Source organism: Scyliorhinus torazame, chromosome X (assembly GCF_047496885.1).
Source record: "Scyliorhinus torazame isolate Kashiwa2021f chromosome X, sScyTor2.1, whole genome shotgun sequence".
Lineage (NCBI taxonomy): Eukaryota > Metazoa > Chordata > Chondrichthyes > Carcharhiniformes > Scyliorhinidae > Scyliorhinus > Scyliorhinus torazame.
The window spans coordinates 17,158,249-17,182,632 of NC_092738.1; the positions used below are offsets into that span (position 1 = coordinate 17,158,249).

The following is a 24,384-nucleotide window of genomic DNA, read 5'->3' on the forward strand; positions in this document are numbered from 1 at the left end:
ATGAATTTGCTAGTCCTCTGACTCCAGCCTCTTTCCCTACGCCCCCCTCCCACTCCCTTTTGCCCCATCATTGACAACCTTGTATCAAGATGCCTCACTCCCAGAATTCCTTGCCTGGCCCTGTATGTTACAAGCGTTCTTTATCGTGCCCTTAAAATCCATGATTTAGACCACATGTCTCCTCTTTTAAAACCAGTGTTTTGAACTTGTAATCTTTTCATTATTGTCACAAGTAGGCTTACATTAACACTGCAATGAAGTTACTGTGAGAATCCCCTCGTCGCCACATTCCGCCGCCTGTTCGGGTCACAGAGGGAGAATTCAGAATGTCCAATTCACCTAACAGCACGTCTTTCGGGACATGTGGGAGGAAACCGGAGCACCCAGAGGAAACCCATGCAGACACGGGGAGAACGTGCAGACTCCGCAGACAGTGACCCAGCGGGGAATCGAACCTGGGACCCTGGCGCTGTGAAGCAACAGTGCTAACCACTGTGCTACCAGGCCGGCTTTTCCTACATTAAATGCTTAATAGCTAAATTAATTTCCGGTTCAAATTCACATATATTGGTGAATTAAAAATAAAACTGGATTTATTGTCTCTCCCTACGAATAACAAAATTATTTTATGAAATAAGCTCCCAATATCTTCCTGAGAATGAAATCCTCACATTTGTATTGTAAAGATATTGTGGTGATGTTGTCCTGGTCCCTGGTATCACATTTTCTTCTAGTTTTATGGCAAGGAAAGTTGTTTCTTTTCCTGGCATCGCATTTCTTTTACATGGCCAATTTCAGAGTCGGGGAAGTAATGTTTTTAATTCATTTACGGGATATTGGCATTGTTATGCCACCCTGGGCTAGTGCACAGTCAATTCCAGCCAAACCTGACCCGGAGTCACAACACAAGTGAATTAACCAATAATTCTTGGAAACCTACCCAAAGTCTTTTGCCTTTGATTGCCCAATAATTACAGTCACCAGGTTTGTTAATGTAAACACAATTACTGTTTATTTATAACATGAACTGTAATGAAATATGCAGCAAATACAACTGGTTCACTATTATCAAATTCCTAACTCCCCCCCCCCCCCACACTTTAACATGTCCCCCACCCTCTACACACACACACATACAAGACAGACAAATACAGAGGGGTGGAAAGGGGTAAAATAATAAGTAAAAGGAAAAAGAGTCTTTGTTTCAGATGGTGGTTTCGAGGACACCTTCCTTCACAGCAAACGTGCAGGTTAAAGTCTCTGTCTGCAGCCTGTAATGATATTCGCTGTAGATTCATTCATTCAGATTCCCTTCAGTTTCAGGAATGCAGCACTCACAGCTTATATGGAGTGATATAATAGGTTCTGGTCTTTGTTTTCAGCCTGTAATGGTTTTTCTGCAGATAGATTCATTCAGGTGCTCTGCAGGTTCAGAAATGCAGCACTCACAGGCTTTCTGCAGAGAAACACGGAGGCGAGAGAGTGGCGGGACCTGGTCTCTGTGCTTCCAGGATCGAACTGAAACTCCTTGGGACTCTCAAAAGCATTCTACTGGGATAGGATCCAAGCACCACCCATTACCAGGCAGAGGATGTCCTTTTGGCCCATTCATTGGCCACCAGGCAATCAATCAAGCCCCACGCCATCGCTCTGTCTGGTGCTGACAAGTCTGAAGCCTCCTGTCCAAACCAGCAGGAACTAGTATTCTTCCTGTAACTTCTAAATTCTGCTGCTTGACTCAAAAGACACATGTCCATTAGTCACCTGAGGATCAAAAATAATAACGACAAAATAAAAGGGGAATGGAGGGAATAAACAGGAAGAACGCTCACAGTATTGCTGGCAAGACCAGCATTGGTTGCCCATCTCTAATCACCCTTGAACTGAGTGGCTTGCCCGGCCATTTCAGAGGGCATTTAAGAGTCAACCACATGGGTCTGGAGTCACATGTAGGGCAGACCAGGTAAGGACGGCAGATTTCCTCCCCTAAAGGACATCAGTGAACCAGATGGGTTTTTACGACAAGTGACAATGGTTTCATGGTCACCATTAGATTTTTAATTCCAGATGTTTAATTTGCACCATCTGCCATGGTGGGATTCAGGCCTGCGTCCAGCCCAATGACAATACCACTACACCACTGCTTCCCCTGAAGGTATGACTTGTACTCTGTTCTGCACCCGTGGCAGACTGAGGATTTACTCCCAGAACCTGCACAGACAATGCCTTGGGTTAAACCTCACTGTGAAAAACCTCACTGCATTCACAGCAATGAGAGGAAAGCAATCTTTTAGCAGACCAGCCCTTTTAATTGTAGCCTTTAGGCTGATGGGATGTTAATTGGCAAAGAATTGAGGGTTAGTTGCCCTTGCTGCCAATTTTTATTTCCAGGGTGTGGTGATCAGGGGCTGGTTTAGCACAGTAGGCTAAACAGCTGGCTTGCAATGCAGAACAAGGCCAACAGCGCAGGTTCAATTCCCATACCGGCCTCCCCAAACAGGTGCTGGAATATGGCGACTAGTGGCTTTTCACAGTAACTTCATTGAAGCCTACTTGTGACAATAAGCGATTATTATTATTATTTAGGTTCCTCCATACTTCCAGCTCCTTGCCCTCAAGGCCGATCATGTGTGAACCCAGATGAGATGCCTGATGTATGCTGTGTTTAATTATGTCCTCAGCTGAAAGGGCAGCACAGTAGCACAAGTGGATAGCACTGTGGCTTCACAGCGCCAGGGTCCCAGGTTTGATTCCCCGCTGGGTCACTGTCTGTGCGGAGTCTGCACGTTCTCCCCGTGTCTGTGTGGGTTTCCTCCGGGTGCTCCAGTTTCCTCCCACAGTCCAAAGACGTGCAGGTTAGGTGGATTGGCCATGCTAAATTGCCCTTAGTGACCAAAAAGGTTAGGAGGGGTTATTGGGTTACGGGGATAGGGTGGCAGTGAGGGCTTAAGTGGGTCGGTGCAGACTCGATGGACCGAATGGCTTCCTTCTGCACTGTAAGTTCTATGTTCTATGACATTCATCGACACATCACTCCCTCCACCACCGACGCACAGTGGCAGCCGTTTGTACCATCTACACGATGCACTGCAGTAACTCACCAATGCTCCTTCAACAGCACCATCCAAACCCACGGCCACTACCATCTTGAAGGACAAGGGCAGCAGATACCTGGGTACACCACCAGTTAGAGGTTCCCCTCCAAGTCACTCACCATCCTGACTTGGAAATATATCGGCCGTTCCTTCATGGGTCAAAATCCTGGAACTCCCTCCCTAACAGCACTGTGGGTGAACCTACACCACATGGCCTGCAGCGGATCAAGGAGGCAGCTCACCACCACCTTCTCAAGGGGCAATTAGGGATGGACAATAAATGCTGGGCCTCGCCAGCGACGCCCACCTCCCGTAAATTAATTTTTAAAAACCACAAGAATCGCCGGGTGACCATGAAGATTGAGAATGCTGCCTGCTTTTTTTTCATTCTTAGGATAGGATCAGATAATTCACGCCAGACCAAGTATTAGAACCTTTCTGGACTATTAAGTTGGAAAAAAACCATTGGGGAAGCCAGCCAGGAGCATGAGTAAAATCTTCTGACTTGCACGATACGTGGTCGGCACTTTCTCAAAAGATCGTTTTGGGGATTTTGCCTCTTCACCATGGCTCCAGAAAGCTTGGCAAGCAGTGCTCATGCTATCATTCAGGGGGGCGAAGCACATATCTAACAAAGGCCACAACAATTGTAACAGGAAATTGTGAAAATTAATCTTTTTTTTCTCTCGGGCAGTGCAAGTCATATTTCAATCTTTATTCTCGGATAAGGTAGGGTAAGGATGGGTCTGTCTGCAGCTCCGTAATATGACGGGATACAGGTGTTTCTCTAAGATTCAAAGCAAATTGTAATAAAAGTTACTGATTCCAATAAGTCTGACTGTACAAGCTGAACCCTACATATTAAACTGTGAGATTAAATATGTGAGGATGACCATTCATTCACGAATGATTTATTTTGTCTGTTTGCCAGACTCTCTCTCTTTCTTGCCACCTCTCTCAAAAGGTGCTGACTTACGCTGGGTACAGTCATAGGACTTGCCAACCGCTCCCCCGGCACTGTGCCCCCTCCTCCAGTACCTGGCCCACATCATCACTCTTTAGATCTTTAGAGTTGGTGAGCTGGGTAAAGAGGATCATCAGGGACCCGGCTTGATCTTGTTCCAACATTCACATGCATGCACTGTCCAGCAGCAAAGACCAGGCAACAATTGGGGACAGGAATCATGCCCATTGGTGCCAATTGTCACAGTTCCACTGAGAGGAACTGTTTGTGAACTGGCTGGGGATTCCAACCTGGAATCATTCTGGTTTACATGATGCGGAACAGCAGTGAGCGATGTACTTAGCAGCTGAACTGGTGGGAGAAGGATTGTAAAAGCAATCAAATCTAATCCCCCATTTTCCCAATCGAGAGCATTCCACTCTGTCTTTTCCAGCTCTGCATTCTGGTTGAAGGTGACCTTGAAAATCTCAGTCATTCAGCTTGGCTCACTGGGTGGCACTTCATCTCTGAAACACAATTGCCAATTCAAGTCCCTCTCCAGGCCTCGAGCACAGAATCGAAGCTGACGTTTTAGTGTGGCACTGAGGAGGTGAGAGGCTGTCAGACATGTCCGCTGTTGGATCAAGTGCTAAGCCAAAGCCCCCGTTAGCTTGTGGTCCAGGTGGGCATTTACGAACCCACGGCACTATTTGAAAACAGCAGGGGGTATGCGGGCCAGCATTCCTCAACACCGTCAAAACGGACTAATTGATCACCGCTTTTTGCTGGAGCTTGCAATGCGCAAATGGCTGCTGCATTCGCCTATAAAAATGCACTTCAGGGTCACTGTTGTACATGCTAAGATGCAATAAAAATGCAAGTCTGTTCTCTGAGATTTGATGCCGTTGATGCTCCGCAATCCAGTTTCTGCATCACCCATGATTTCTAGGCCAGAGCCTGAAGCCCCCTTGTGAAAAATCCATTGCATTAAATGCTAATTGAATCCTCTTGCGCATTGAGAGTGTGGCGCGATGTTGTGCGTTGGCTGTTCATGTGGAAACAAACTTTGCCTTCTCCTTTCCCTCCCAAGTAAATCTGAATTTATACGAGTGGTGTAACATGCACAGTGAAGAAGTCAAATTGAAGAACCTATTGCCAAGATAATAGCCAAGTTGGGGAAACAGAGGAGAAAAGGAGCAAATTTAAAAAGTGGTTGTTAAGTCATGTTCAATTTGGGCTTTGACTTCTTGTAGGTAGTCGAGAAGACTGGGGATAGGCCAGAATTTGCAGTTATGACATCCTGGTAAAGAATGTGTAAGTGTAGATGAGGATTGCAGCTGAGGAGGCTGTGTGTAAGGTTGTGCACAGGCATCTTAAGAAAGAAAATTGTTTAATAGCGTTAATAAAGAGAAGAGTTAAGATGCTAGGTGAGAGAATGACTGTCTATCACGTAACAAGCTTTTTAATGTTGGATGGATTTGTCGCAATATTAGCTGACAAGATTGCTATTTATCATTATTCTTTGTTTTACATACAACATGGGATTCAGTGTCTAAAATTCAATGTTATGTGTTTGCTGAATGTAGCCTTTGTGGAAAGTTTATTTCACAACTGCCAGTCACCAGTGCCAACTGTCGCTCTTCAAGTTAACATTTCTTAACAGTAGCCAGTGCTTCTGACATTGCAAAGGGCAATTTGACATGCCACATTGTAATTTGCTTTTTAATTGATCTGTAATATCGAAAAGTTAACATGTCCCATTGTATTTGGGTTGTCGTGCTGTGCAAGAATGGCTGGAAAATGGCACTTGGGAAAGATGTGTTCAAAAGGGATTTTTTCTTTTTTGACATCAGGAAAATTATCTAACGCACCCTTGTGTCTGTCAATGGTAAATTAAAAATAAGAGGCGAAGCGCTACCTCAGCACAGAGAAGGGCAGATGGTGAGTTCTTGGCCTAAGGTTGAGGTTTTCTTTACAGCTAATAAAATTTCAGTGAAAATCTTAATAACCGGCCCTCTCCACAATTCTGGGCACAAAAAGCATTTTGGGTATTTGGATCTTACTTTAGAATTTCCGAGGCATATCACTCTCAAATTTAACTATCTGGCTGAAAATAGATAAATGGCCTCCTTCTGAACTGTATAGTGGCAAGTCGATATCATGTTAAATATTATGCTCACTTACATCAGAGAGTTGATTGGGGGCAGTGACAATGACTGTGGGCAGTGCGGTTTTTAGACCCCAGTACCATAGGTTAGCCATCTTCTGTCCAGTTTAAAATTAATGGGAGAGGGCATTTTTTTTTTCTTTTTTAAAAAAAGGCTGCGCAGAATTGAATCCACTTTCATCACATGCAAATGTAGAATGGCCTGCTGCCTATCTGCGCAAATGCAAAAAACGGTTCGCTATTGCACATGTGTCGCCAATCTTCCCAAGTGCAGCTTGGGAAAACAGACTGTCACTGTTTAGTGTGGTGTTCATCAAAATTATTGAGTGACTAGCCACCCCTCCCTCCTGCCCACCCATCCCCTGAACCATAAATGGACTGACCAGTTCAGAGCTTGGCGAGTGGTCACCCTGAAGCACATCTGCAGATTCCAAGGTAACTAAAGCAATGCACATGAAGACGTAAGTAATTATATTGAAACCACTTTAACTTCCCGTGGTATTATTTTGATATACTACTGTACCAAGATGATAAAGGCTGCTGAACTAACACAATCGGGCTTCAATACGAACAAATTCAATCTTTCCTTTGACCGCTTTTAGAAATACGTGTTTGTCTTTGATAATAATAACAATCTTTATTATTGTCACAAGTAGGCTTGCATTAACACTGCAATGAAATTACTGTGAAAATCCCCTCGTCGCCACATTCCGGCGCCTGTTCGGGTCACAGAGGGAGAATTCAGAATGTCCAATTCACCTAACAGCACGTCTTTCGGGACTTGTGGGAGGAAACCGGAGGAAACCCACACAGACACGGGGAGAACGTGCGCACTCCGCACAGCCAGTGACCCAAGCCGGGAATCGAGCCTAGGGCCCTGCCGCTGAAAGCAACAATGCCAACCACTGTGCTACCGTGCCACCATTTCAACCCACTTCCTCATTGACGTGTGCCCATAGCATAAAAACCTCCCTGATTTGGCCCTAATTGGCACATTTAAGTCACTATTTATAAGATCAACTCGTTGTGGGGACCAACCACATGTGCATGCTGGCACAGAAGCAGGGGTTCTTCGAAGATTCCAACGGGGTAAAGGAAGCTTTGCTCTGTATGTGCATTTCAGACCTTTAAGTGATTGTTGCTGGCACAGATGTGTCTCAAAAGAGGCTTTCCATACTCCCCACCACAAACATTCTGTACACAGAAATATGGCCAAAAAGAAATCTGAAACAGAAAGGCAGTGAACCTTAAGCTTGTGGTGTCGAGTTGTTTTGCACAAAAATTGCCTGTCACGTTCGTGTAGAAATTAATCCTGTTTAATGCCACAAAGGTCCACTCATCTTTCTATCTAAATTTGGACTACTCATCATTGGTCTTCGTTAATGTGGAAATATTCATTTGTGCCCTTCGTAATGCATCACGACTGTGCAATTACAAGGATTCAGCAGACCTTTATCAAGATAGGTGTTAGAGTTGATACCACAATTGTGTGCCTGTGAAGCCTTGACACAGAAGGTGCTCAACAATGGGAACAGATTGGCAGGAAGGGTACTTGAAGCCAAGATATCAGACTTGTTTAAAAAAAGAAAGAGTGAGACACTCTTGTGGGGAGACAGAAAGATTGGTGTTCTGGAAGGATAAGATCAAAAGTCTAGAAAGGTCTTTTTCACCCAAAACTATTTTGTAAAGTCAGGGGGATACTATTCTGCTCTTGTTAGCGAATTTCCCCCCAAAATGTTTCCATCATTTGTATATTATCTTTCAATCTTTGTGTTGGACATAAAGTTGCTGATTGACGGTTAAGAAAACGATGGAACAATGAGCTTGAACATGCAATTGTGGTATGAAACAAAATTGTTTTTTTCTTCTCTCTCTGTTTGAATTGGTTCTACGTAACGAGCACCTGCACAACCTCTTTGCATTGCTGCCACCTACGAGTTCCGTGTGTGTCCCTCTGCTCGTCCGATACGTACCTCACTTAGCAGATCAACAGCAGGGGCCTGCGATTCTCTTAACCTTTTCCATGTACAGAACTAAAGCCTGTCTCTGTTCACTTCCAAGATCCCAGCTCCTGTGCATTAAGCCTTGTGAACTTGGTAGTGACTTGTTGAGCGATTCTCAATGCGCGCACCCTCATCACATTCATCCAAATGCTTCTTGCTCCTCTTTAAAAATGTCTTTTTGATGTAGCGCTTTGAAAGTATCATGGAACTAGCCACTGGAAATGTTTTCTTCAACTTTCCCCAAGCTGTCTGTTGAAGTAACATTCTACCTACCGCATGAAAAATGTGTTGAACATTTATGTTTGCAATCTGTGTAACAATGTTTCCTCTTTTTCTCCTCACAGACCTTTATAGTACTAAACAGAGGAAAAGCTATCTTCCGATTTAGTGCCGCACCTGCCATGTACATTTTAGGCCCTTTGAATCCACTGAGGAGATTCGCTATTAAAATTTTGATACATTCATATCCTTTTTAGTGTTTTATATGATGCTTTTCTTTTGTGTTAGCGGGTAATAATCAGGCAGTTGTGAACATGCTATGTTGTGCTTTCCAATCTCTTACCTGCTTTATCTCAGCAAATTAAATGCAAAGTTAGGTTGCATGCAATTTGGTGCCAAGACTAAACTTGTGCTCATCGTACAGTAAGTATTGGTACGTCTAATCTCTTCTATCCAAATCAGGTGACCTGCAGATTTTGTTTGGTCATTTCTTTTGCAGTGCATACCAAACGGGTTTCCGCTATATTGTGCGACTGTGTTTTTAGCATGTTATGTTTTAGTTGTGCATTTTAAATATTAATGCAGTCACTGCACAATCTGATGACCGACTTGGGCAAATCTAATTGTGGTTTCATATATGACGCGATGACGGGGGTAGAGAGGACGCATTATGACATTCCATGGCACAGGCTTTACACTTCATGACAGGCCGACATGATAACTTTGAGCGGTTTTACCACTTGTGGCATGTAAATGATATCATGTGGCTTTTTGCAACGTAATTTATTTTATACTGCACATTGGAAATTAATTTAGCGGAGGTGAAAAACATATTTAATGGTGTGCAGTATTGCTTTGTGGCTGGGATCCAGTGAAGCGCACAGCGGCGTGGGTGCCAATTAGTGTGTTGCATTGGCTGGGGCTGAGAATGGTTAAGGGTTTGGTCACCCCCCTTGAAAACAAATGCTCAGAAGAAAAGTAGTTTCAGTCTTTGAAACAGGATATCGGAATTGGGTTGCTCTGGTCACTATGAAGCAGTACTGTAAATATATTCCAAAAGAAAATATTTATGATTTTTCGACACACAGCAACCTAAGGAATTCTTCATGTCCAAAATGGCATCTCCATTAAATGTGAAAAGCTTTATGAATGAAATGAACAGTAGGACAATCTATAATAACATAGTTTATAATATAAAGGCATCTTTCAATGCACATTGTCCCCATCTTTGATTTTTTTTCATTGCAGTTTTCCATATTTTCCCCCCGATTCTTATAATAATAATAATTTAGAATAATCTTTATTGTCACACTGCAATGAGGTTACTGTGAAAAGCCCCTAGTCGCCACACTCTGGCACCTGTTCGGGGACACAGAGAGAGAATTCAGAATTTTCAAAAATATCAAACAGCACGCCTTTCGGGACTAGTGGGAGGAAACCGGAGCACCCGGAGGAAACCCACGCAGACACAGGGAGAGCGTGCAGACTCCGCACAGACAGTGACCCAGCCGGGAATCGAACCTGGGACCCTGGCGCTGTGAAGCAGCTGCAAAAGAATGTAATGCAGCCACAACCTCTTAACTCCTTTCTGGTTGAATCAAGTGAATTTCTGAAACTTCTTGTGGCTGCTTTTGTAAAATGGTTCACTCTCCAGTCTGTCACCTCATTATGTGAAGGTGTAATCAGTGCAGGAAAAAAAAGCATTCCCCTTTCGATTGAATCACAGCAGAGCAAGTGGGCAGGCAGAATTGCAACTTGCTTCTCACACACTGTGCGTCACTCCCACTTTGTTCAATTTGGGGAAAAGCCTCTTGCATGATCGAATCAGCACCAAAATTATTTGTACTTCTTAATGAATCAAAGCACATTAAAAAAAAATTGTGGATCACTTACCTGCGTATAATTGTGTTGATTGGAGCAGAGGAGGCTCAGGGGATATTTAATTGAGGCTTAGATCGAGGGGATAGGAAGAATCTATTTTCCTTAGCGTAGAGCTAAATAATCAGAGGCATAGATTTAGAGTAATTGGAGGAGAATTAGAGGATGTTGATGAGAATTCTTTTCACCCAGAAGATGGGACTGCCTGAAAGGGTAGCGGAGGCAGAATCCCTCATCACGGGCGGCACGGTAGCACAGTGGTTAGCACTGTTGCTTCAGAGCTCCAGGATCCCAGGTTTGATTCCCGGCTTGGGTTACTGTCTGAGCGGAGTCTGCACGTTCTCCCCGTGTCTGCGTGGGTTTCCTCCGGGGGCTCAGGTTTCCTCCCACAGTCCAAAGACGTGCAGATTAGCAGGATTGTCCATGATAAATTGCCCTTAGTGTCCAAAAAAAAAAGGATAAATCGGGTTACGAGGATAGGGTGGAAGCATGGGGATAAGTGGGGTGCTCTTTCCAAGGGCCGATGCAGACTCAGTGGGCTGAATGGCCTCCTTCTGCACTGTAAATTTTATGATTCTATGATCACATTTAAAAAGTGCTTAGATGGGCACTTTCAGTGCCAGAACCAACAAGCCTATGGACCAAGAGATAGAAAGTTTACTTTGGCTGGATAGCTCTTTTGTCTGCCCAGGACAAACAAAGTAGGCTGAATTGCCTCCTTCTGTACTGTAAATATCTATGATTCTCTGATTCTAATGTTCAAAGAACTCTTCTGAATTGATCTAAACATTTTGAGAGCATCTGGGTCACTCTTGTCTAACATGCTTTGCTTAATATTAAGATTCTGGGAAGAGGGAAGATGATTTCCTCTGTGCCCTCGAATACAAACTCAAATGTGTTCATCATAAATAGATTGACCATTCTGTTACCCATAATAGACAGATGACGTCTTTCCTCGCCGTTGTTACCGAGCAGCTTTTCTTTCAGTCAAGTGGAACCCGGTTGATACAGAAATAAATGATACTTTGTGAAATGAATGAAAATCGCTTATTGTCACAAGTAGGCTTCAAATGAAGTTACTGTGAAAAGCCCCTAGTCACCACATTCCGGCGCCTGTTCGGGGAGGCTGGTACGGGAATTGAACCGTGCTGCTGGCCTGCCTTGGTCTGCTTTCAAAGCCAGCAATTTAGGCCTGTGCTAAACCAGCCCCTACTTTGTGTTTAGAAGAGTGTAAAATGTGTGCAATATATTTCAATTTGCGAAATATCAGTCAGCCATAGGCTAAGAGCAGACGTTTAACAAAGTCCGGTTTCCTCCCACAGTCCAATGATGTGCAGGTTAGGTGGATTGGCCATCTAAATTGCCCCTTAGTGTCCAAAATGTTAGGTGGCGTTACTGGGTTACGAGGATAGGGTGGAGGTTTAAGTAGGTTGTTCTTTCCCAGGGCCAGTGCAGACTCGATGGGCTGAATGGCCTCCTTCTGCACTGTAAATTCTATGATTAGCTTTTACACGAGTTAATCGCATTAACAATGGTCAGAAGCTTGGGTCCAACATTCTTTGTTCGAGCTTGCAATAGTAGATTTTCAACTTAAGTAAGCATTTAATGTATTTTTCACACAACTTTATTTGCCCAAATGAATGGTATATCTTTCTTAAATATTTTCATTGTCCATTTTTGATGTACTGGAACCATTTTTCACACCAAAATTTGATTCAAAGAGAATATTCAATATGTTAACATTCGAAATTAACTGACTTTTTCTCGAAGAAGAATGGGAATGTACAGGATCTAAAAGGCAGCACGGTAGCACAGTGGTTGGCACAGTTGCTTCACAGCTCCAGGGTCCCAGGTTCGATTCCCGGCTGGGTCACTGTCTGTGCGGAGTCTGCACGTTCTCCCCGTGTCTGCGTGGGTTTCCTCCGGGTGCTCCGGTTTCCTCCCACAAGTCCCGAAAGACGTGCTGTTAGGTGGATTGGCCATGCTAAATTGCCCTTAGCGTCCAAAAATTGCCCTTAGGGTTGATTGAGTGGGGTTACTAGGTTATGGGGATAGGGTGGTGTGGGCCTCGGTAGGGTGCTCTTTCTAAGAGCCGGTGCAGATTTGATGGGCCGAATGGCCTCCTGCACTGTAATTCTATGAATGAATGACAGTCTCAAAGTGTAAAAAAATGCCCTTCTTTCTCTTTTATACCAATTTTAACTACAATCCCTGCCAATCATCTATCCAGTTCCTCCTTGAATTTGTTGATACCATTTACAGTTACTGCCCAGAAAGACAGTGGAGGCAAGTGGTATCTCATACTCCATCCAATTTTCCAACTCCATTGGCTCGGTAGATTTGTCTGTCAGCTCTTCCTTTTTGTTTGAAATGGTTATGGCGACTTGAGCCAAGGAATCATTCGGTGACTGGGAACCTCGATACCAGGCTTCTTCCAATGTTCCCTTTGGCTGACCCAGGAATGTTTGGAATTCACTTAGAGGGATTTTGACTTGAAAAGAAAATGTTGTGTTTTATTGTTCTTGATTCAAGTACAAGATTGTTACAGTCCGTAGGAGAGAGAACATGTAGATATGGTACACATTTATCTTAGTCTTGATGCTTAGATAGTACCTGGGCTGATAACAATTCTTTCAATGTAGCAGGTACTCCAGCAGTTGAAATAATCCATTCTTTGATCTCCTTGTACTCAAAGTATTTTTAGCCAAGTAATGGCCTTAACTCTTGTCACCAGTCCACTGCCTGTCGCTTGATCCCATCAAGGCAGTAATACTTATGTGCTTGTTCACTTTTCCAGATAGCACCTGAATTTGTGCTTTCTGAAGGAGTGACAACTGTTTATCTGGAGATTCTGCAAGTAGATAGATTTGAGTACCAAATAATTGTACAGCCTAACTCGGGCCCTCCTCCCGAATTTCAATATCTTGAACAATCTGTCATGCTCGCAATTCCCTGTCGTGGGATATGAAACTCTTTCAAATTGTCCAACTTCCACGTCAGTGGTGCCAAGGTGGACAGGCTAGAATAAAAATTAACTTATCATTCTAAAAGCCAAAGTGATTAGGTCTCTGCGCCTTTCCCAGGATCAACAGAGCACACTGATGATTTGAAATTCAGATAGATTAGACCCCACCTTTGTCATGGAATGTTGCTGATTTTCCATCCATTTAAATAAATAAAAGGAAATGGGGAGGGTTTCTTTGCAGATAAAGGGGTCCGACCTTCCCCATTTTCTGTCACTCGAATCTAGGCAATCCTGGGTGCAAACCCAGAAAAATCTCCCCTTATATATCCTTGTTTATTATTAGTCTTATCCGTCAAACAAAGGAGTTTAAAAAAAGACCAATTTAACCTTTTGAGGTTTGGTAACAGGTCATCCAATAATCAACATCAGCATTACGTTGCAAATTTGTATTGGCCCGTCAGCACCAAGAGCCGGTGCAGACTCGATGGGCCGAATGGCCTCCTTCTGCACTGTAAATTCTATGAAACTATAAGCATACTACTTCAGGCCTAGGCAGGCTTGGCGAGTTTTCAGTCAGGAATAATTTGAGGTTGCCTTCTGAACAGCGAGACAAGTGAATAGTTAGTGGGGCTTTGTGCCGAGGAGCAAGTGAGCAGTTTGCCACAATGAAAGAGTGGGTGGCGACGGTTCTTCAGCACAGGAGGTGCACCACCTTCTCTCGCTGTTACCCCTGGCCAATTGTATACCTCACCAAAGTCTGGTGCTTGGGCCTTGTGGAGAAGTAGAACATGAGGAGACTCCAGTGTGTGGGGGTGGGGTGGGGGGCGGGGGGGGGGGGGGGGGGGGGGGGGGGATGGTCGCCACGCAGGCCGCAAAAGCCTCTGGGACAGTTTTCCAACTGGACCATGAAGGTTTGTCCTGCCTTTTAAGTTTTGTGCCATGGGGACCGTTGAGACCATTCCGGCGAGCCTCTCCAGAAAAGAGTCACTATATTCCGTGTACAGCTTCAATAATGAGGCACCTCAGGCAGACTGTGCACTCAGCTACATAAACCTCAACAAGATCCAGTGCATGTATCCAAAGCCCAACTCGACCAGTCTGCATTTAAACATCATCACATGATTTTAAATCGCTGTTTCACCTGCAGTTCATTTCTGCGTGAAGGGTTTTGCGATGTTTCTAAAACATCAATTACAGAAACCCCCCCCCCGCCGTACGCTTCATACATTTTCTTTTGATTTTCAATATCTTCTCTATTTTCTTTCCAATTAGATAATGACGGATTGCAGGATATATAGTAAAAATGAAATCATTTTACATTTTCAGCATCAGAGGACGTGTGCCCAGCCATGAAAGACTGACATTATTGCAACAGGTATAGTCACTGTGGGCTGTGCTTCCAGAAGTGACACCAATTGTTATTTGTGCAAAGTTTTGTGATGGGACAGGATTGCCACTGGCATGAGTGCCAACTTGGCTTACTGACCCAATAGTGGGCATTGATGAGGTTCCAGAATCCCTCCATCGTGGTCGTCTAACACCCCCACCCCCCGATGTACCAACTTGGCATTTAAATGCGAGAAGTGGAGATTGAAGAAAGGTGCATCATGGCAGATCTAAAGTCATTTTATTACATTGCTATCTACACTGTCCAAAAGACAGAGATTAATGTGCTTGTCTCCATTATACTCCAGAAATGCCAATTTAGCAGTGGCCCAGGCCACATCCAACACTTCCGGGTGTTGGTCCCATTGCCAAATTTGGGAGGCCCGTTTTTAATTTAGAAGGTGTCAAAAACAGGGGTTCGGCACTTCAGATGTGTACATTAGGGGTTTAGGCCTTCTTGACGGGCCACCCTGATGAGCAGGCCAGCACTAGATTTACCCCGCTCATTGGATCTTCAACCCCCCACCCCCCCCGCAACTCCCACTCAAAGCTACCAACTCCAGTTTCAAAAGCCCATCTTGCGAGAAAGGAGGAGCATTAAGCACTCCTTTGGTTCCACAGGAACCACAGTTGCACCCTACCCCCACCTCGCCCCATTTTTGTCCCTTCCATTCCTCCAGCATAGGACTCTAGCAAGGTGGACGCCACAATATTGAAAATTTTACTCGATTGAGACTCAAGTGGAGTCATATAGCCTCAGCAGTTCCAGACTGGGCCCAGAGTAATTATCAGGTTTAATGCCCTGCTTGCAAGATTTATTTTGTTGTTGCATATATGTGCTTTCCTTCATGTCCATATGCAGCTGTGCTCCTACTATGCAATAATATTCACTCCTCGCATTTGGACTTGCTTTTAAATTGTGCGTGATTTCCTTAAATGCTGCCAGATCCTGTGGTTTGTGGAGGTAGCATCGATCTTGTCCAATAAATTGCCACTTTTACCCATGAGATTGTGCTCCCCACAAAATGCTCCTCTACCATTGCTCCGTCCTGGTGTTTATTTGCACTTGGAAAGCCTTGTTGTTAGAAGAGATTTTTTTTTCTACTGGAATTTACTGCAATGACTGCTGAGGTACCAAAATGCTCAGCTGAGGTACCAAAATGTTTGATAATGATGGATCTGAAGTAAAAACAGAAAAATGCTGGATAAACTCAGCAGGTCTGGCAGCATCTGTGGCGAGTTCACGTTTCTAGCTCATGGCTTTTCTTCAGAGCTGAAGAGGGATAGCAATGTAAAGAATGATTAGACTGGTTAAGTAGCCCGTTACTTCTTGAAGAAACATGCCAGCTTATTTTTCATTGCCGCTAATAAAAGTGGCAATCTCACGAATTGCGTGTTTGAAAGTCAATGCTTGAGATTTTGCTGATAATTGGGGTTTTTTAAAAAGAAAATATGGCTTTCTTTTGGTTTTCGAGAAAATGCATTTTGGTTATTCAGTGCGTCAAACTGATTAGTTCCAGCACGGTTCCCAATTGACGGCAGTTGTCAAGTAATAACCTTTTGTTGTTCTGGATAGAGCTGTTTGTGCAGCCACTTCATTCAGTTGGCGGGGGGGGGGTTGTTGGATATGAATTCTCCTCATGCTGCGCAATCGTTCCAGCTACCCGGTCCTTCATCTTATGCTCTGATGGCCTGGACATACCGCAGCATGCATGAACACCTCACCACGGATTGCAAAGACAAAAAAGACCATTCAGAAGCTGTTGCCCCCGCCAAGATATTCGCCAGCACAGTCACCACAACCATTCCACAAATTTGCGCAAAAGTTCACAGGCTGCTGTTCTCATTCATGTTTGCACATGGTTTTAAAAAAAAATTGTTCTGATTACTGAGCTATTTTTACATCAACGAGGCTGTGTATTCACCAAAGCGGACAGGATCAAGCAGGGAAAACAGAAGGTCAGGTCAAGCTGAGGCACTGAATTCTTATCGGCCACCATCGCTGTTGTCACATTTTACTCATGACCAGATATGCCTCCTGGGTTGGCACAGGTCTCCCTGCCAAATCCAAGACAAACTGCATTCCCTTTAGCCGTTAGACTGCTGATCCTGTCTTTTGACTGTATTGAGCAACCTCTCGATTGCCCAGCAAGGCTCCCCAACAGAGGGAGCAAGAGAACGTGATTTAGTCACAACACGGGCCTCCTAAGTGAGAGGACACTCCTGAGGCACAAGCTGCCCTGAATTGGTGCAATCGACTAAAATATGCCCCCAGCAACCCTAAAATTCAGGGGCAATTTCAGGTAAAACTCTGCACAATTTGAATCTGGTGGGAAGTCTATCTCGAGTCTGCGGCACAAAAGAACGGTTTGCAGTACGACGTGGAAACAGAAATATTTGGAATTGTTGAAACAAAAGTACGACACTTGGTGCAGCGAGCAAAGCAGGAAGTGATTCCGAGGGCAGAAGCAGAAAGTGGAACTGAGAGCAAAAGCCAATTTGCCTGCCGCCAACCAGCCATGCCAAGCTCGCAAGCAATCAGCCAAGCTTGCCCGCAGCCCCGCTGCTCGCAATCCAATCAGCTAAGCTGGCTGGTAGCCCGCATCCAATCAGCAGCAAGCAAATGGGTCAGCTGGTCACCTGCTGCCATTAACAAAATGGTCATTGGGCACAGCAGCAATTACTGACATGCAATAAAGTAACTTTTGTGTGACATTATCTCACAGATCGCATGGCATTTGGTTAACGCAAATATGTGTTGTCGCACCAGGCACTCAATGCTGTAGAGTCAATCCACTCGTAGGCCTTTAATACCATCTAATTTAAATAGAAAAATCTGATTGGCATTGAGTTTTGGGAACTGATAGCTATGCTTCCTTCTATCACTGCAGCTGTGAGTTCCACGCATGATAACCATGCATGGACAGAAACACCAAGTACTTGCTACGATTTGACAAACAGCCAAGCCACAAATGCTGGAAATGCACATTGGGGTCTATCGGCATCTGAAAGTGGAAGGTTAACCTTTTGGGTGCAACTCTTCGCCAGAACAGGGCTTTTTTGTGGTGAATGTTGTACTCTAAGCGGGGCGGGGATGATTTTCTGTTGGCCGTTGGAACTGTTTCTCATTTTGGGGGCATCTCATATTCGGGTGAAGGTCTCCCTAGCCAGGTAAAAACACAGGTTAAATGTTAAGCCAAGCTCTCTGTGTGTGATCCGCCTCACCAGCATATTTGGGAGCTCTTACTGCAGAAAAGCACCCCTGGCTGCAGTTGGAGTGACATTTCCTATCTCTCATACCCTGCCATCCAGTAATCCCTTTGAACGAGGCTGCCGATTAATGGTGCGGTAGGTGCAGGTTTGGCCCATGGACTTGCTCACGTGAGGAACTCGGCTGTGACTACCCAAGCTCATTTTAGCTGGGATCTTCACAGCCTGGAGGAGAATTTTATCCCATTGAGTTGGGTCGATTCCTCGGAAATAATTTGAATTCAGTTTCGTCATTCAAAGACAACACGGAGCATTTTCTCTTTTGGATTCCAAACAGTTGCATCAGGACGTTCCATGTCAGGGTAGCGCAGCTTGATGCGGAGTATAGCTCCTTCAACATTGCTTTGATAATGTGCCTGAGGTTCAACCTGAACCTCAAATGAGCGCAAAGTGTGACACATTTTCATTGCCTACACCAAGCCGATCTTCCAGTGCGATTGACAATTGAGTGCAGAATTAGGAGCAGTTTTGCCATGTTCATGTTGAGCTGGATCGAAATGGCCCCGGACACATTTTGCACAGGATCTTTGCAGCCAGTAGACAGAAGAGACTTTCACACCATTGGGGTGGGTTATGTAGCAAGACAAATTGCTTGCAAATAATCTAGGGGCTTCGATTGTGAATAAAACCATCCAGCAATTATCTGCCTTGACATGTCAACCCTGAAAACTAGGGGGAGTAGGACCTCAGCCAGAAGAAGAACTCATCGAACAAAATTGTAATTTAGAATACAGCCTGACATCCATGATTCAATTATTTCTATCATTAAAGAAGTAATATAGTGTGGATTTGCTCCCACTTCTGATGATGGGGCCCCATGAGGTTCAATTTTCTTTTTTATTCAGAAGCGGACTGGCCTGCTGTGAATTTCCAGCATTTTATGTTTTAATCTGTGCCTGAGTGCCCCCCCCCCCCCCCCCCCCCCCCCCGGTATGATAGAACAAACAGGAGTTGATTTGAATGGATGACAGGAATCCAGCTTCATTTTGAGAGCCATTATGAACCAAATAGTCGTCTCGGCATTAGTCATCCGAATGATGTACATTCTCTGCCACTTGCAGCACAGTCACATGTTCTGTCCTCTTATATTAAGTTGCCATTACTCCTCTCACCAGCCCACACTGTTTGTGTGAAAGCTGTGATTACAGGATTCTGCTGCCGATAGCCAGTGTGTCCATGCATTTTTATGTCGCCTCATCCATTTTGATAAGCGATCACATTTGTTTGGGTGTGCTGTCCATTCTCAGAATGCTGCGCACATGGAATACTCCTTGGAACCTCAGCAAAACAGGAACAAGGGGGACAAAAATGGTGTGCATAGTGGAGATCTTGTAAGAAAACTGGAGGACGGGGTGGCACGGTGACGCAAAATCGAGGGCCGAAGGGCCTGTACTGCGCTGTAATGTTCTATGTTCTATGGTTAGCACTGCTGCCTCACGGTGCTGAGGACCCGGGTTCGATCCCGGCCCTGGGTCACTGTCCGTGTGGAGTTTGCACGTTCTCCCCGTGATTGCGTGGGTTTCGCCCCCACAACCCAAAGATGTGCCGGGTAGGTGGATTGGCCACGCTAAATTGCCCCTTAATTGGAAAAAATAATTGGGTGCTCTAAATTTATATTAAAAAAATTAAAAATGAAGAAAACTGGAGGCCTTAAGCCAAAGGGCAGGTTAGAACAGTGATTGGGATGGTGTCAGGTTTGAATTGTTATGCTTCCCTTTGCCGATGGAATTGAATTGAAAACTAGAATAACCAATTTCATCATATCATCAAACACAGAAGTGAGTGGAAAAATTGATGGTCTATTTTTCGATGAACCGACTTTGCTGTTTGTGCATCATTTTTCTTTTGGCGCTTTCCAAACAGCCCACTCAAACACTGAACTATGTGGCCCAAAACCAGCCCATGGATGCCATTGTGTAATAGTGAGTTCCCACGTAAGGTATCTGAATGCTGCACGTTCTTTGCCGTTAACCATGTAGCCATGGTAACGCCATCTCGTCCCAGCCTTCCCATCAATCTGATTGAGTCCCACTGATCTAAGGTCAACATATTTTTAATCTGTTCATCAAATTACTTACAGGAGTCCTGTTCGCTCAGGGTGTTAAATTGGCAATTCTCATTTTCAGTCCGATTTCTGAAGATGTGTTGGCACCTCTGGCTTAAACAGAGGGTCAGGGGTTCTGCACATCATAAAGGATCTCTGTAGTGCAAGTTAAGGCTAAGTTTCATACCATCCAGTTAGCAGTGTGTTCCACTGTGTTCCTACTGATGGAAATATAGAACCTAGGTAGAAATCAGAGAAGGTGCGACATCATGACAATGAAAATCCAGTGTATTTGCAAATATTGTGCTAACTATTATTAAGCACTAAGAATAATTATGATTTCCTTAACTCCAATCTACAGTGTTCAGCGTGGTTATTATGGCCACTATTTTGACCAACTGTGTATTCATGACTTTTAGTAAACCCCCAGACTGGTCTAAGCAGGTGGAGTAAGTATCTCTTTTCTTTATTTCCTCTGAATGAATATTTCCTTTTTGTTTAATTTGACTTATCAAAATGTGCTGTGCATGACGATGAACACATTGCATTGAGAAGACACAGGGAAAGGTGATGGATCCTCCCAGTGTATTCCGCCAGTGAGGAGGGCTTGGCCAAAATGTGAAAAGTGAACTGTCAAGTCATACCTCACAAGTGGAATAAAATGGATGCTCCACTAGTTCTGCCTTGTGTCTTTGGTTTCTACAACAGATGTGGAAATAATGTCATTTTTTTAAAACAATAAATATTTCTAATTGGGATTGTTGGAAGTGTAGAGGGTCAAGTTCAATAAGTACCCTCCGCATCATGCAAACTGGCTGGCCTCGGGCTAGACGTGACTTCTGTCCATCTTGAAAACCTTAAGTTGAGGATTGAGTTGGATTCTTGAACCGCCATGGCACAGGAAGTCTTGTGGCGCAATGGGGAGCACTCTTGCCTCTGAGCCCAGAAGCTGTGGGTTCGAGTCCCACCCCAGGACTTGATGGCCGAGGAAGGTGTGTCCATAACGCGGCCAAACAGGTTGAGTGACAACCTGTAAATCCCTCCAAACACACCAATGGCTGGCGGTAAGAGCGGGAGAGACTCTTGATTAGCCACACTTGATGTGGAGTGGAGTCCCTCAAGCTATAAGCCCCTGGCGACAGACTAGTGACTTGTTCCAGTCATTACGAGCTCTGGAAACAGACAAAAGTCTGCCTTAGTGCAACCATTAGGTGTGGGAAGAGAATTAGAATGGGACCACCACGACATAAAATGCTGTTGTTTCCATGGCCACAGTCAGAGAATTGGGCTGCATGTTGGGCTCTAGGTTGGGGGCAGCACGGTAGCATAGTGGTTAGCATGGCTGTTTCACAGCTCCAGGGTCCCAGGTTCATTCCCGGTTTGGGTCACTGTCTGCACGTTCTCCCCGAGTCTGCGTGGGTTTCCTCCGGGTGCTCCGGTTTCCTCCCACAGTCCAATGATGTGCAGGTTAGGTGGATTGGCCATGATAAATTGCCCTTAGTGTCCAAAACTGCCCTTAGTGTTGGGTGGGGTTACTGGGTTATGGGGATAGGGTGGAGGTGTTGACCTTGGGTAGGGTGCTCTTTCCAAGAGCCGGTGCAGACTCGATGGGCCGAATGGCCTACTTCTGCACTGTAAATTCTATGATAATCTATGATAAATTGCATGGTTTTCCTCAGTTACAATCTTGCCGTATGCACATGCGATTCAGAATAAACTGCAAGTATAGTAGTTATGAATGGTGCAATAATCTGGTATGACGGATAAATATGAGTAAAATAGTTACCACAAACCATAAAGAATGAGAGAGTGAATTGAATGACTTAATAGCATAAAATAAGCACAAAAAATCCCATTTATCCTGAAAAATGCATAAGACCCACTTTGAATTTAGACATTAGCTCGCAGATTATCACGTTTAATAGAAATCAAAGAACTAGACTGAAGCACGATTTATGAACTGGGCTTTCTAAAATACTGTGTCTAACTAGTCTTGGCTGTGACATACTAGAGGCAGTAATTCATGCAATGGAAAGATTTGCAAATGCAGTACTTACTTAGGAATCTGTGATCTCCAGAAACCCGAGTATCATATGATAGGCCATCAATGAACACACGACGAGTGGTGAATGTAACTGTGGCTTTAATACACTAAACAGAAAGCCTCCTGCCCTCTGATCCCGAACTGGATCAGGGGCGGAGACCAGCCACCTTTATACAGGAGCCCGAGGGGAGGAGCGACAGGCGGAGCCAGCAGGGACAAGCCCAGGCATGTAACAATACAATACAGTGGTTTACTACACCATAGTTATTCGTTACGGCTGCAAGGGATCGAGTTTTGCAGGAACCCTTCCATATAGACAGGAAGTGAAATTAATTATCCTTATGTGATTAACCATGTTAATTAGCTTGGTTTCCCCCCATTCCCCCCAGCCCACACGCCCCCACCAATCTTCAGGTTATTTAAAACTGTAGGGAACTGAGGGGTGTTCATCTTCAGAGTGTGGACACAACTTACCTGATGACCTGAGGTTCAAGTACCATCCTGTACTGGACTGAACCAAGTACCCAAAAACCCCACAGAAAAGTTACAGTACAGAAAGAGGCCAGTCAGCCCATCATATCTGCGTTGGCTGAAAAGATGATCCACCCGTTCTAATCCCAATGTCCAGCGCCTGGTCTGTGGTCTTGCAGGTTCTAGCACTTCAGATACAAGTTCAGCTACGTTTTAAATGAGTTGAACATTTGAGCCTCAACCACAGCCTTGGGCAGTGAATTCCAAACACCCATCATCCCCTGGGTGAAGAAGATTTTCCTCGTGCCCCCTCTAATCCTTCCACCAACCACCTTAAATCTATGTCTCCTGCTGATTGACCCCTCAGCTGGGGGAAAACAGGTCTTTCCTGCCTCCCCTATCTAGGCCCCTCATCATTTTGCACACCTCAATCAGGTCATCCCTTAGCCTGCTCTGTTCTAAGGATAATAACGCGAGCCTTCCCAATCTCTCCTCACAGCTGCAGTTTTCAATCCCTGGCAACATTCTTGTAAATAGCCTCTGCAAGCTCTCATAGCAATTATGTCTTTCCTGTAATGTGGTGACCAGAATTGTACCCAAAACTCCAGCTGTGGCCTAACCAGTGTTTTATACAGTTCCAGCGTTCCATCCCTGCTTTTGTATTCAATACCTCACCCAATAAAGGGAAGCATACCATAGGCTTTCTTGGCCACCTGTCCTGTCACCTTCAAGGACCTGTGGACGTGTACGCTAAGATCTTTCACTTCCCCAACCCCTCAATACCTTCCTGTTTATTGCGCATTCCTTTGCCTTGCTTGCTCTCCCAAAATGCATTACCTCAAACTTCTCCGGATTGAATTCCATTGGCCACTTACCTGCCCACTCAGCTAAACCATTGATATCAATCTGGAGCTATCTTCTTCACGATCAACTACACGGCCGATTGTTGTGGCATCTGCAAATTTCCCAATCTTGTCACCCACGTTTAAGTCCAAACCATGAATATATTTCAACAAATATCAGATTCAATCTCTACCTTGTGCTGAGTTAACTGATCTTAGCCGGAATGATTGGGACATCACCGGTCCCTTGACTTGGGTAAGGTTAAACAAAGAACAAAGAACAATACAGCACAGGAACAGGCCCTTCAGCCCTCCAAGCCTGTACCGGTCACGATACCTTTGGCCAAAACCCTAACGAATCAATCAGTATCTCTGATCCTGAACACTATTCAGTGTTTGAAGATGCACCTCAGGTTTATGCATAAAGACTGCTTATTTACATTGGACGGAAATAAGAGAGCCCCTGGGAGCTACCCCAGAATATGTAGGGAGAATATAGAGAAGGGTATAGACATACACGTGGTTTAACCTTCTTCGGGATTCAACAGTTCCTGGCAAGAGCAGGACATGGAATGATTACTGCCGATAAAGATCATGATTCATGATGTCTGGTGACAGTCAGCCTGTATTCATTTGGAAATGGCATTAACTTCTACAACACATTCAGTGAACCTCCTCAAGCACTTGTCCTTAGCCATGGTTTGATTCTAACCTGCTAAAGGTCTGCAGAAGTTAAGAGCAGTACTTTAGAAGGTGCCCATTGCATATTCTCGTGCGTAGTTTTCATTTTATATTTTCCAAGTGGGTTTAAAATGTTTCTATAATAGAACCTAACCCCAAAGCAGCAAATGATGATTGTTATTGCTGACGTTCTCACGACATTCTGACATTACACGATCTGAGGAATGTACACTCAGTAGCCAGTCTCAAAGTGTAAAGAAAAACTCTATTCTTGTGCTTGAAGAGAAACGTATTGTCCATTTCCCTATTCAATTGGCTACCTCACTGGACAGTCTGGTCCACATATACGTCACCCTTTGTGAATAAATATGGTTTT

General features: G+C 44.5%; 1 protein-coding gene across 11 annotated transcripts in view; it reads left to right on the top strand.

The window, feature by feature from the left end:
- LOC140405457 (sodium channel protein type 8 subunit alpha-like) overlaps window positions 1-24,384 on the top strand; it is a 381,151-nt gene that overhangs the window by 77,582 nt on the left and 279,185 nt on the right. For all 11 annotated transcript variants that reach the window (XM_072493902.1, XM_072493907.1, XM_072493904.1 and 8 more), the window contains 2 exons: window positions 8,553-8,670; window positions 20,329-20,419. In XM_072493902.1, coding sequence (XP_072350003.1) covers window positions 8,553-8,670; window positions 20,329-20,419 — 209 coding nt within the window. The remainder of the gene's footprint in view (window positions 1-8,552; window positions 8,671-20,328; window positions 20,420-24,384) is intronic.